Source organism: Pituophis catenifer, unplaced genomic scaffold (genome assembly GCF_029215685.1).
Source record: "Pituophis catenifer annectens isolate HBS135680 unplaced genomic scaffold, rPitCat1.0.hap2 SCAF_3, whole genome shotgun sequence".
Classification (NCBI taxonomy): Eukaryota; Metazoa; Chordata; class Lepidosauria; order Squamata; family Colubridae; genus Pituophis; species Pituophis catenifer.
The window spans coordinates 51224108-51238162 of record NW_027256883.1 but is presented as its reverse complement, the minus strand read 5'-3'; the positions used below and the strand labels follow the sequence as shown (position 1 = coordinate 51238162).

General features: G+C 35.6%; 1 protein-coding gene across 1 annotated transcript in view; it reads left to right on the top strand.

Moving 5' to 3' along the window:
• Positions 1 to 6563, top strand: part of DLGAP1 (DLG associated protein 1) — a 91849-nt gene extending 85286 nt beyond the window's left edge. The window contains exons 8-10 of the mRNA XM_070942365.1: positions 1345 to 1436; positions 2616 to 2768; positions 6354 to 6563. Coding sequence (XP_070798466.1) covers positions 1345 to 1436; positions 2616 to 2768; positions 6354 to 6563 — 455 coding nt within the window. The remainder of the gene's footprint in view (positions 1 to 1344; positions 1437 to 2615; positions 2769 to 6353) is intronic.
• The last annotated feature ends 7492 nt before the right edge of the window (positions 6564 to 14055 follow it).

The following is a 14055-nucleotide window of genomic DNA, read 5'->3' as shown; positions in this document are numbered from 1 at the left end:
AATCTTTTCTTGTAGAGGACTGCATTTTTTTAATTGAAATCTGTTATCAATGGTGAGCTGAGTTTAAGCAACCATTGGACATGGAACTATAGCAGGGGTGGGTTCTAATTTTTCTACTACCGGTTCTGTGGGCATGGCTTATTTTGTGGGCATGGCTTGATGGTCATGTGACAATTATTCAGGATGTAGCAGAGGTACTGGTCTACCAGGCTTTTAACTGCTTGCAAAGCTGTACTGATCTACTCATGTATTTGTGCAGGCACTGGTCTACCCATTTATTTTTGCAGGCACCGGTCTACTCATTTGTTTTCTTTTAACACTGATCAGCTGTAGGGCGGCCCTTTGAAGCCCCGCGGCAGGAGTTTAAACAGTTTTTTTTCCTCTAGCCATCAGCTGGAACTCAGGAGGCAGCAATAGATTGGGGGTGGGGCCAAATAAAAGGTAAGAATAACACGGGGGTGGGGGGGCAGGAGGCAGGGGGGCAGAACAGGTTCGGTGACATCATATCGTCACCACTACCGGCTCCGCAGAACCGGGAGGAACCCACCACTGAACTATAGTAGTATAGCCTTTATTGTCATTGTATATCATGTATACAACAAAATTGGTTTTAGCCTCAATGGGGCAATCCACGACAAAAAATACAAACAACATAAATAGCATAAAGAATAATCCCTATGCAAGTAATTAGGGGGGGGAAGAAAAAGAAAAAGAAAAACTAGTAATATGTTTCCGCCTGTGCATGGAGCGATTGTGGTTGTGTTTAAAAGTCTGACAGCCCAAGGATAGAAACTATTTTAAAACCTATTTGTTCAGCTGGCTAAGCTTTGATGTCTTCTGCCCGATGGTAGAAGTGCGAAGAGACACTGACCTGACCAGGGTGTGAATCATCTCTGAGTATCTTCCTTACTCTGCTGAAACAGCGAGACCTGGCGATGTCATCCAGTGGTGTTAGAAGGGCAACCAATGGTTTTCTTGTGCCAAATTGATCATTCTCTGTAGTGCCTTCCTGTCCGCAGCAGTTAAACCAAACTACCAGGAGTGGGTAGTAGTACACATTTACTCACTTTCTTTAATTCTCTCTCTTCCTCCATTTCTCCTTCTGACATTCCATTCTCTTTTCTGGCTTTCACTCACTCTCATAGTACCCAAAAGGGAAAAAAATGTTCTTCCCACAGATACTAATGTGGATAGCTTGCAGACAGTATTTGAAATTAGTCCATAGGCCACAGGCCGCACTCTTGAATTAAGATCTGTATCTGGCTTTGTAACAATCGAGAGATATCCAATATTTGCTTACATTAATACATCACAATGGTGTCTTATGCTTTGATTATTTTTAAGTTTTAGGTAAAATTCGAACTGCAGTTGGTAGTGCTCAGCTTCTCATGGCTCAAAAATTTTACCAATTCAGAGAACTCTGTGAAGAAAATCTGGTATGTAACGTGTATTAAAATACTGGTGTTTTTATTATTTGCATGCAAAAAATATGTTAGTGTCTGAAGCAGAATAGTGTATAATACCACTGTTGCTCTTCCCATAACTCAAATGCAAGAATTTAAGGCTGGCCAAAATATTTTGGTACCTGAGAAGAAAATCTTACAACCACCTCTCCCAATAAATTTTAAAAAACACTAAAAATAGAGGAGTTTATATTTATAACATTTATTTCCAGTTCTAATATATCACAGTATGGAACAAAATTTACATTAAATGTAACCAAAAGTATGCTGTCTAGGACACAGATGTATTGGAACTATATCAAAAAGTGGATTTTAAAAAATATTGATTTGAGAAATTATTGAAAACTCAGGAAAGTGCCAGATTATTTTAGCCTTCTGTTTCTGGTACTGGTAGTTCTCAATTTATGACCACAATTGGGCTGAAATTTCAGTTACTAAGTAATGCGGTTGTTAAGCAAGTAATTGTGTAACTGACCATTTTTACCATGTTTGTTAAGCACATCACAAGGGCAAGTGAATTCTGCAGTTGTTAAGTAAATTTGACTTCCCCAATTGGCTTTGCTTATTGGAAGCCATTGTGAAGGTTACAGATTGTGATCATATGACCACAAGATGCTGCAACCATCATAAATGCAACCTGGTTGCCAAGCACCTGAACTGCAATCACATGACCTCAGGGTAATGCAATGGTTTTAACTCCAAAGACAGGCTGCAAGTCGCTTTTTCCAAGGCCATTGTAACTTGAAACCATTGTTGAATGGTCATAAATCAAGGACTACTTGTATATACAGTAAGGGAAACATGTCCAGTAATAACTACCCCTAATCATTACTGCAACATATTGCTGCCAAAACATTCATTCCAAAGTAAGATCGTTTCAACTAATTTTCTCCCAAACATTTAACCCATTTACAGCATATGCTATCCATACTAGTTGTGCTGAAACTATTACATTTGTAAAACTCCGCCATTGCCTCAGTGCATGATGGCTTAGTTAATTTAATCAACTTGAATTATTATTCCCTATGAATCAGATGTAGTAAAGTAGCCAACATCCTTAGAAATAAAAAGTAACCTGACTTTTTCAAGGACTTTGCATTTTTTGTGTGTTTTTTTTCCTATTTCTATTTCCTATTCTTTTCTCTCACACAGAATCCCAACGCACACCCGAGACCAGCCTCCCAAGATTTAGCAGGGTTTTGGGATATGCTGCAGTTGTCCATAGAAAATATTAGTATGAAATTTGATGAACTTCATCAATTAAAAGCCAATAATTGGAAACATCTGGATCTACATGACAAGAAGGTAGAACATTGTCGATTTTGTATGCTTCATTTAAAACCCTGCACAAATACTGGACAGATTAAATAGGTCTCTACATACTTCACTGATGTTAAAAACATGAAATGGATTTCATATCAGGTTAATTCCATTGTAAAAGAAAAGAAAATGTTTACTTTAAGAATCACCTGGAATATTATCTGTAATATGTTCAGGCATATTTTTAAGGCAAACTTGTACATGTGAAAAATGGGAATGTGCTCATTTGTCTTATTATACTTAACGTATAATCATATTAGATAAACAACTGTTAGAAGAAATTGCCTCATATATTGATTCTTACAATTAAAATAAATAATATAGAGTACACAGTGCTGCCTAGTGTAAGAGTTTTGTTTACTAAAGCACTATGAAATGTATAAGTAAACTAGGGGAATACTGTTATCAGCACTGACTTGGTAACCAGCCCCATTCCCATGGATAAATGTATGGGTACCTGCCAATCAAGCCATCATAAATATTACCTGGAAAATCTCTTGTGTCATTACTTTATTTTGAGGGAGACCTCATAGGTGGTTTCACCTCTTTTATTTCATTCAGTAAGTTCTAACTCTAAAACACTAATTTGTTGTTGTTGTTCAGTCGTTAAGTCTTGTCTAACTCTTTGCAACCCCATGGACCATAGCATGGCCCTGTCCTCCATTGTCTCCCAGACTCCAACACTAAATAGGATGGTAAATTAAGACTCAATTTTCTTTCCTAGACTTACCTGGATGTTAGGTAATTTTTAGTGTGCTTTGTCACATTGTTCTCAGTAGTAGTATCAGAAGTAGTCATTCTTTCCCTAGAGATCAGTAACATTTTAAAGCTGAGATATATCCCATAATTAATATCAGTACAAATTGACAGTATGGAAATATGAAAACTTGCATGTAAACATTTTTCTTTTTCTTTTCTAGGGCCCAAAATTGGGAAGGGAGGGAGGTGAAGGGAAGGACATTAGGAGGAAAAAAATGAAAGTCTCCTGAAATATTTTCTCCCACTATGAAATGTAAAAATGCACTATTTAAATGAAGTACTTTATTATATTCTTACCCTGTTGCCCGTAATAATACGTCTACCCTTAAAAATTAAGATGGAGACTTAAGATGGCGATCTAGTAGAATAATGGGAAGTTTATTTCAATGAGTAAAAAAAAAAACTACATTTCCATAGCAAAGAGAAATTTGCTATTAACTGCTGATGTAGTCAAATATTTTTAAGGCCCATGCCTTTATAAGGAAAAGCACAAATTCAGTTTCACACACATTAAAGAAAATTGAAAAAGAGGGACGAAGTGTTCCCCTTGCACCTGTTTGTTTAGAACATTTCAAGCTGTTCATAGTGTTGTTTATACTCTGGCCTATTCTGCCTATGATTATTTCATGAATTATTTTTAAGGCAAAGAATAATAATATGGGAATAAGTGCTGTAGATATTTCATTTTTTTCAAAAGATATTTCAAAAGATATGAAAAAACTCCAGGGAAAAGAATGGGCTTGTTGAACCATTCTTGCATTTGTTATGCCCCATTCTGAAACCTTAACCAGTTCTGAATATTGACCCCCACCAAAATAAATACTGCATGTTTAAGTCAAGTAAAAGAATTGTTTACCTATAAATGTTCAGTAGGGAAAAGCATGAAGTCACGTGGTTTACATTGTAGAATGTTACATTACAACATTCTGAAAAAAATAATGCATTTGCATTCTTTGCTTGTTCCAAACCAAAATACTAATACACGATTACCTCTTTAAGTCCCACAAGATAACATTTCTAGGAAAAAAAATTTGGTGATTCTAAAACACACTATTTTTATTAGATGTTATGATACCTAAATAGGCCAAAGGTGGGTTTTTGTTTTTTTTTTTTTTTTGCCAGCATAAGAAACTGATACTACTTTAATGATAAACTCAACAAAAGGAGTAAATTAAACAGAACTAAAAAAATCAGGATGTTTCATCAACCTGTAGTGAAAATATATATTTTGTGGATCAAGGTTACCAAGTGTGGCTACATTAATATTTAAATTAAATTGCTTGTTTATCCTATTTAAGCAAAATATGAAAAAAGTTGTGAATTTGTTTTTATATTTGTGCTTGTTATCCTTCATCCTAAACTTGGGTAACTACCATAGTTCTTTGCACGCAGATTGAATGCAGTATTTCAAACAAATCATTTCCATTAATACAAGCAATGAGGAACTGTTTTGATCAACAATGAGAAAATAATAGTTTATAATGACACTTATAGAGCATAATGAAATTAATAATCTATTTAGGAAATTATTATTAAGATGGATACTATATATTTTTTGGAAAAATAGAGTCTATGTAAACTAGAGATATATTTTGGGTTAGACCTGTGGATCCAAATTTAAAAGGGAAAGGGTGAACTGGGGTGCATCAGGCACTAATATAAAATCTGTTGACAACTTCTTAAAGAAACTGCATCATTCCTGGGCTCTCATAGCCACTATACAATCCCAGAAAGGATGCATTTAATTTATGGAAGGCTAGATACATACTATATGACTCCTGTGCTCCTTTGCACTTCAAATCCAGATTACTGGGTAGCCCTATTTGGATCTTAGATGTAAATTCCAGAAGTAACATACCCACCCTTCTCTCCCCACCCTTCTCATTCTGTCTCTTTCTATATATGTATATGATATATTAATATATATCATGTGGATATATACATATTTCTTCCTGTTTATTAACCATGATATCTTTGGATGCCAAGGTAATTACTAATGTATATTCTCAGAATTCCTTTTTTAAGTTTTCCCACCCACTTCTGAATTTGTAATTGAATTCAGTTTGTAGATTGTTGACTCCGATGCTATACTTTTAAGAAGCACATTGCACCCAAAGTATGCAACGCTCCATAGTCAGTCACCACCAACCACATGTTCCTTTTCATTTTGTTTTAAACCTTTGCTATGATAACTAACCTCAGGCTGCTAGTTCATATGACTGTGTGAAATCTATCCATAAGTCTTGAATGTTGTAAGCCCATTTAGTCTTGTGTATGTATATTGTATACAAAGGGGTCAGTGCTCATTATATGTGTCTTTCATTTCTACCACATACTATTCTATTACGCTGAGTTAATTTATTAAGAACATGCAAGAATTTTACTAATAGTTAGGTGTAAGGTGATTTTAATTACAATCTGACTTTATAGAATTATGACATTGTATTAAGCAGCAGTACTAAAGATGCTCTCCTTTCTAATTCTGAATACCCAGAAGAGGAATTTAGATTGCCCAGCAGGAGCTACATACAGTATTTAATGGTGGGAGCTTCATCTTTTTGAGCCTCAGACACCACATGTCTATGGAGAACTAGCGCTGTTATCAATGCCGTCCTTTTTTGCCTTAAGATTATGTACTTTTTTAAAGTCTTTGAATGCCAGTTCAGTGAAGAGAAAGTGAGTTAACTTTAGGTAAACAAATATCTTCTAACCACTGACTTGTCCTAGTTTGTTTGTCTCCCCCACCCGCCCTTTCTTTAAATTTTTCCCCTGAGAAGCTGTATAATGTCATTAACCTTCTGCTTTGATCAGGAGAGAAGGGCCCCTCCTCCAGTGCCAAAGAAGCCATCGAAAGGTCAGGTGCCACTCATTCGGGAACGCTCTTTGGAGAGCTCGCAGCGTCAGGAGGCCCGGAAACGGCTGATGGCTGCCAAACGAGCTGCATCGGTTCGTCAGAACTCAGCCACTGAAAGCGCCGAAAGCATTGAGATTTACATCCCCGAAGCCCAGACCAGGCTATGAAGGGATCCAACCAGGAGGACTGTTAATGGCAAGAAATATCTCTTGTATAATTTGCCCTAGGTCCATGCTCAGAGATACCAATATGTATTTGTATTTCTCTCCTCTTCCTTTTATCTCTCTCTTCTCTCCCAATGAATTAACACTTCTGTGGTGTAACTGTCAATTCTCCAAGAAGGTTTTGCTAACATCCCTTGCTTTCTAAAGGTTTGCCCATCTCAGCCTAGTGCTTCGCCATATGTACCGACGCTGCCCACCTTGCCTCTTGTAAAGAATCCCATACACCCACAAATAATGCCTCTCTTCCTTTCTGTCTCATGTACACACATGTATGCGCGTGCACACATACACACACACAGAAATCTGTACAATAGATGCACCGATTTACTCATCCTTGTTCCTCAAAGGTATTCTGTTATCTAGTGTACAGCAATATTCCATTATTTGGTACTTTGGAAATCCAGTATTGCAGGGTAATACCTTTAGGATTCTATTGCCCTCCACATTGATAGTGAATGGAGCTTGGGCTCAGAATCCCTTTTTGTATGACTATTTTTTAATTTAATTTTATTTTTTAGAAACAGACACATATGATTTTGATCTTTCAAGATAATCCTTTTCATCTGTCATACCAGAAGAAGTTGGGGAGATAGGTGTGCTGCAGTAAAAGTTCAAATGAGTAATGGGAATGAAATGTCCGTCATCCCATGAAAAGACTAGCAGCTGCACAAACTGCCTCACTTATTTCCTCAAACTCAATTTAGAATCTTTTTGATCAGGAGAAGACTGTAAAATCTATCTTCCAAGGTAGTAATATTTTAAGGCAATAACAAGAAAGCTTAGATGAATTTAAAAGATGAGTGAAAATTGGATTAAAGGAATATTTTCATCCAATCAATTAGTAAGAATTTTTAACATTGTACTATATTGTCATTTCCTATTACAATGAGTGCATTTTAAAAGGGAAAATCATTTGTTGATTTCCTGACTTTGATGAGCTTTCAGATTTTGCACATCTCCAACTAGCTGTTTGTTTCTAAAATGCTGTAAATGAAATACATGTTGTATACTACTCATGACCATTGATATCAAGTGATTCATACTTTCCCCTTTGGTTTCTTCTTTAAAATAGAGAATACCTTTCTTTACAAAACTATTTTAAAGTATGTAGTCTACACATAATGCTAGATTGTTTGGGGAAAAGACTTGATAGGTAACAGAGCTATTCAGTGTTTTAGAAATGATTTCAAAAAAGCTGCTTCAGAGCAATTGGAAGGACAAACATAGAACTTGTTTGTGACTCTTTAAAGTAGCCATGTCTTTTCTTTGGATTATGTGGCTCGCTCTCGAGTTGCTAAAACAAAAAACCTTTTTGGAACCAAATATGAAACACTGCTTAACCCTAATAAGGAACCCCTGGCATGGGACTATAGAATGCCATTTGACCAAACTATCATACTAGCAGAAAGCGTGATGATTTCACAAGTACCACAATTTTAAGGAAAGCATCTAACACGCACTAATGTGCATGTTTAAAGCACTAGAGAATTAACAGTTCATGTCCTAATGGAGGTGTTGGTTTCAGTTGCAAGATTTGGTCTACTTTCTGTTGGCAAAATCATGGATGAGACTAAAACATTCAACAGTTTATCAATCTGGATTATATGTCATTTTTTAGTTGTATCCTCCCAAGTCACATGGGCAAAGAATTGTGGGTCATTTCTTATTTGAATATTTAACTTTATTCATGTTGGCATCCATGTTGAGTATGGAAAAATACTGATCTAGTGCTAATGAAATACACTGAATGACTGACTTGTAATCTGTATTATCAAAGCTGGCTTTCAGTTAGTTTAAGGTTAAAACTTTTCAAATATGAAACTCTTAACTGGTTGGATAGTAAAATTACACAGTTCAATCTCGCAGTGATAGAAATTACCATTCAAAAGCTGGCTTTTTCTTTTGTGCCTTTTTTCTTTGAGAATATATATCAACAGATCATGCCAGAACATGTTGTAATGATACAGCATCATTTTTAGGCTCTATCTTCTTTTTTTTTTAAAGAATCTGGGAGAGGTAACAGATATGGAAATCTAAAAAAAAAAAAAAAAGTAAAATCACTAGAAAATTTGCTACCTCTCAAAGCCATTGATATATCCAAGCTATACACTTATTAACAGGGCACAAAATATCACTGCTGTGTTTTACAAGTAAAGGGCTAATAATTTCATATTTTTAAGACTTTTAAAGGCAAGGATAAAAATACAGTGTTAACTCAAAACCGAAAGTCTGACTTGCAACATTTGAATTGTATTATGTTGAGAATGTTTTTTGCTTTACTTTATAGCCTCTTTTTAATATTTGAAGGCTTGCACATTGTTTGCAGTCTATATAATATCAGCCACCTTTAAATATAGACATGATGTTTTTTAAAAAATTGGACTCTTCGTACACAGATGTGCAAAACATGTCATACAGATCTATTTTCACAATGATATTATTTCTGTGGTATTTGAATCCCATGAAAAAGGTATAAAAACTAGCTGAAATGCTGTTGAAAAAAATGTGTTAAGATAAGGCAATTTATCTAGCAATGTCATATACCATATGATTACAAACAATGTACTACGAAGTAGCCAATTGTTTTATTTGGATTGCCCTTGGGGAAAAATGGTGAGGATCACAACTTAATTTTACATTTTCGGAGAGATGTATTTGCACATCATAACTTAAAGGAATTTGTTAACACGATACCTCATTATTCATTTGGGTTTGATGTAGACATAACAATTATATCTTCAAATAAATTCCTAGAAAAATGCAGAAGATATGAAGATGTTGAACATCTGCCTGCAACAGAAGGATTTGAGAAACTGCAGTCCTGCAATGGACAACAGTGCCACCCAGATTACTGTTTGGCACTGCAGGTCTATAAATCAGGCTGCTGCTTTACTCGGATTGCCTCTTGTGGACCTTTTTATCTATACAGTACAAAGCAACTAGAGAAAAAAAAACATTTCCAAATCATCTCTTTCTGCAGGGAATCTTATCATGCTCAGATTTCTTCAATTGAAATCAGTGGGAATTAGAAACTTTAATTGGCTAAATTGTGTCTTATTCTTTCAATTGATTTTGTAGGGCTTATTTTATTCAAATTTCTGTATCTCTGAAAAAAGTTGCAATCAGTGTTTTAAAGTACAATTGGGATTAGGGGATATTTAAAAAAAGAGGCTGACCTCTTAAACCAAAAGTTTTAAAATATTTATTATATATATTTTTGCAGACCTTTCCGTAAAATACCTTTAACAGTGCAATACAATGCAAGTCTTCTTAGATGTAAGTGTCACTGAGTAAAACAGAGTTTATTTCCATTCACTATGGTTTAACACTCTTACCCAACCTGGCGCTTTCAGATACTTTGGAGTTACTTCTAAATCTTTTAGTAATTCCAAGCACATTAGGCGAATACATCACAATAATGCCAAATTGGAGAAGCCTGGTAGGGCTGTAATTAATCTGGGAGTAATCTCACTTAATCTGTGCTTTACTTCTAAGTAGACACACATAAGCCTGCACTGTTGTTCTTTTGTAATGAGAGATAAAAAGATTAAACGTTTTAATATAAAAAAGTAAATAATATATTTCCATTTATTTATTGGGTGTCCCTTTAATGTTTTGTTATGTACTATCACTTTAATTTGGATTTTATATTTATGAATTTACAGTTTGTTTTTTAAATTTATAATGCATAGTTTTACTAGAATGTGAATCAGAATCAGTGACATAGATGCATTCTAGCTGTATTCCCAGTCAGGATAATCCATTTTTGTTTTTGTTTTTTCCTTTTTTTGCAAAACTGCTAGTTTGAAAAACTCTAGAGGGAAGGCTGGAGAGCATTATATGGCACTTTGAATTAGTTTTTCATAGGATTATCTATCTATCTGATATGTGGACACACAAACATGTAAATAGATTAATGTTTCCCGTAATGTAAAAAGAGCAAATTAATAAAATAAATAATGCACTGCTTGTAAGAGCTGTGGCTTTTCAATATAAATTTTTATTCCCTTTTTGCAAAAAAAAAAAAAAAAAAAAATCCTGCTTTTGATGTGGTTGTATGATGTCTGGAGCAAACAGCAGCTCTTCCGGGTATCTACAGGACAGAATGTTAGATTGGCTTTTTAAAGACTTATGTGAACAGATGTTCTCACCTCATCCTTCTAATCCTTGGGAGGACAGACGCTGGTATATATCATATATATATAATATATTCTGACATGGTTTTCTCTAAACATATTTCAAATACTTTTTAGTAGTGATGTGATAATTTTCTTTGAGCATCAAAATACTAGTGTAAAGGTGTCTAATACAAATAGGAATCCTTCTCTTTTAGCTTGGTTGGTTGGCTGCTGGTAGTACTATATGTATATGTCAAAAGTTATCATAATTGACAAAACATAGAGGTTTTTCTTAACATGTGGTATAGCCTCCATATTTTTTTTCATTAGTTTTCACATTTTCATTCTCCATACGTCATTTACTCAAAAGTCATTCGAATTTTGATTGTGAATTTAAAAAATCTGCCTTCATGTATGAATGAACCAATGTTTATGTAATCTAAATTATTTATTAACTTGCTAATTTATTTATTGGGCTCATATGCTATTCCAATCATAAGTGACTGGCTGGCACATATATGCAATAATCAGATTAAAAACACAATACACCAACTTTAAAATATCCCAGGCCTTGCTAACAACCAAATCAAACATCACAGACATGACAGAAAACCATCTTTATAGTTTTTCAGAATTCACCCAGGCAGGGATCAAACTGATCTTCATTACAAAGCTATTCCAGATTTGTGGGGAGGGGAGCAGCCAGGAACTGAGAAAGTCCTTCTCTATGGTTTCTGTAGATCACATACTCTTGGAGAAGGGACCCAGAGGGAAGCTTCTGTTTTGGATCTTACAGTTGGGCAAAAACCACTGAGAGTGAACAATTTTGAAGATTCTAAGGTTCTGATCCTTGAAGGGCTTTGAAGGTGAAAACTAGCACTATGAATTACACTTGGGAGGAACTGGCCACCAGAAGTGCTTTTGGGATGTGTCTGGACAATCTGAAACTTCTGGGTAGTTTGTGTATAAGAGATGACCAAGGCACGAGAGATGATGAGGACAGATTTCTACTTCTCTAAAAGTCATTAATTGACACACAAGGTGAATCTGTATAAACTGCCTCCTACCTACAGTTAAGAAATGTTTGAACAGGAGCTGAGGACTCAAGAAGATCCCAAGATTATGAACCAATTCTCTCTGCAAATTGGACATAAACCTTTTTTCCCAATCCAGATACCAACAGCCTTCAGTGACTGGGACACTGCCCTGGCTGCATCTCCTGTTTGATCAGTTTAGCTGCAAAGTTGAATGTCATCAGCCTGATGATGATGATGCCTGACTCCATGCTGGCTTATAATTTCACTCAATGATATCACATAGTTGTTAATATGGGGAGGGGAAAGCATCAGGTCTTGTGGCAACCCTCAGTGGAATTTCTTATGGTTCAAACTCTCTCTCTTACCTCTCACTGATTCACCCATTTAAACAAATATATTAAAAAGTCATTCCTAATCGCAACACTCATAGAATAATACAATGAATGCCACTAATAGATAAACAGGACTAGGAAGATCATATTTTTTGTATCCTGATCTCTGCATGGATTGCCTAAAAGAACACACAATGTAAAGCAATCTACCTCTGAGCTTGAGAAGGAAGTGAGATGAAACAGTTGCTCAGCTCTGGGAAAGAAAAAAGTGTGAGAAAGGAATTCAGAACAATCCCACCTTGACCTTGTTATTCTTAAAAGGGGAGTAGTGAAGTTTTGAACAGGATTTCTAATTCTATAAAACAACCCTACATCAATGAAGTGGCATTCCTGGAATCCTTGCGGTGTCTCTTGTTTTGAAAATGGTTTATCTTGAAGGACTGACATTCATGATTGGCCTGAAACCCAATCCAGAAGAAATGGGATTGTCTGGGTCTATTTGCTATTGTAGACCTACCAGTGTCTTAACAGTGTCTCTAAAAATCAAAGATTATTTAGACTTGGCAGTTGAACAATGGCTTCTTGAGAAGAGGTCACATTGTTACCTTTCAAGACATGCAGAAATATCCATTCAAGGAAAGAAGCATTTGTACTGCTTGAACCCAGCTTCCGGTTAACTCCCTGAAAGCTTTCATGAGTCAGAAAGGACAAGAATCTAAGCTACAAGTAGCAGGGCTGATATACCAGAGAACTCTATTTCTTCAGGACTCACAACATCAATCTGTCTCACTAGATGACATTCCATGAATGTAATAAAAGCAGAGAAATAATGCCTCTTACTGCCTCAGTTAAGCATGAACATCAACCCTTATCCATGTTCAGTCAGGTTCACTTCTCTCTCCCTCTCCCTCTCCCTCTCACACACACTGTCTCTCTCTTGCCAGCTGTGCTCCAGATGTGTCCTCTCAACTTCATTTCCTGACACTCCTCAGTAAACTGAAGAAGTGCTTGGAGCTCGTTACTGAAGAGACATAGGCTGCTCAGGGACAATCATAACTAAGGCGAGAGCCACTTCTATGCTTGAGACTATAATTAAGCATCGGTAGTACAGTCCACCACGACCTTTAGAAAATTCCCACAGGATTTCTCCCAAAAACTCAGAGGATCTACCAGATGGACCATCTTAAATAGATCAACTAAATAGACGCCCAGCATCTCCAAAATAATTAGTCTGCTCTGATCATGATGAAAAAGGACAATAATTCATGTCTCCTATTCCCAAATTACATCTGGATATTTTTAACATCCACCAATCACAACCTATCATCCTGGAGTTACAGTGTTCTAGGCTATACTGTAGTGTATCTTTTGCAAAACAGCAATTGCAAAAAAAATCTCTAAAGGGCCGGTTACATTTGTAGTACTTGTTCTCCACAGATAGTATACTCTGAACCTAATTTGCAGTGTAGCGCCAGCAAAAGCAAGTGTTACAACAATTTTGTTTCTATGACCACTTCATATTATTTAGAAGCTTCTCCAATAAAGTGTATCAAGCAATAACTCTTAATCATCCTCTGCTCTTCAGATCTAAAAATTTGCATAGTGATTAGTGCTTATGTATACATACAATGACTTGTTGGTATAAAACATGTCAGATTTTATTTCAAGACATGAAATAAAGTCTACAGTAATGTATTTATGTTTAGAGGACTCTATTTGGATCTAGAGAATGAAAAATGAAATGCAAACCAACGATTTATGCTGGTCTGTGAATGCCTGCACAATGTGGTAATGGAAGTATTTATGCAGTGGTATAAAATATCACAGTTACAGAAGTTACATTTCGATAAACGTTTCCATAAGCAAAATAACACTAGGTTTAAATTCATTTTTTTCATGCATCACTTAAGTGGAATAAACAGAAAGGCATAATGAATCCAACTTTGAA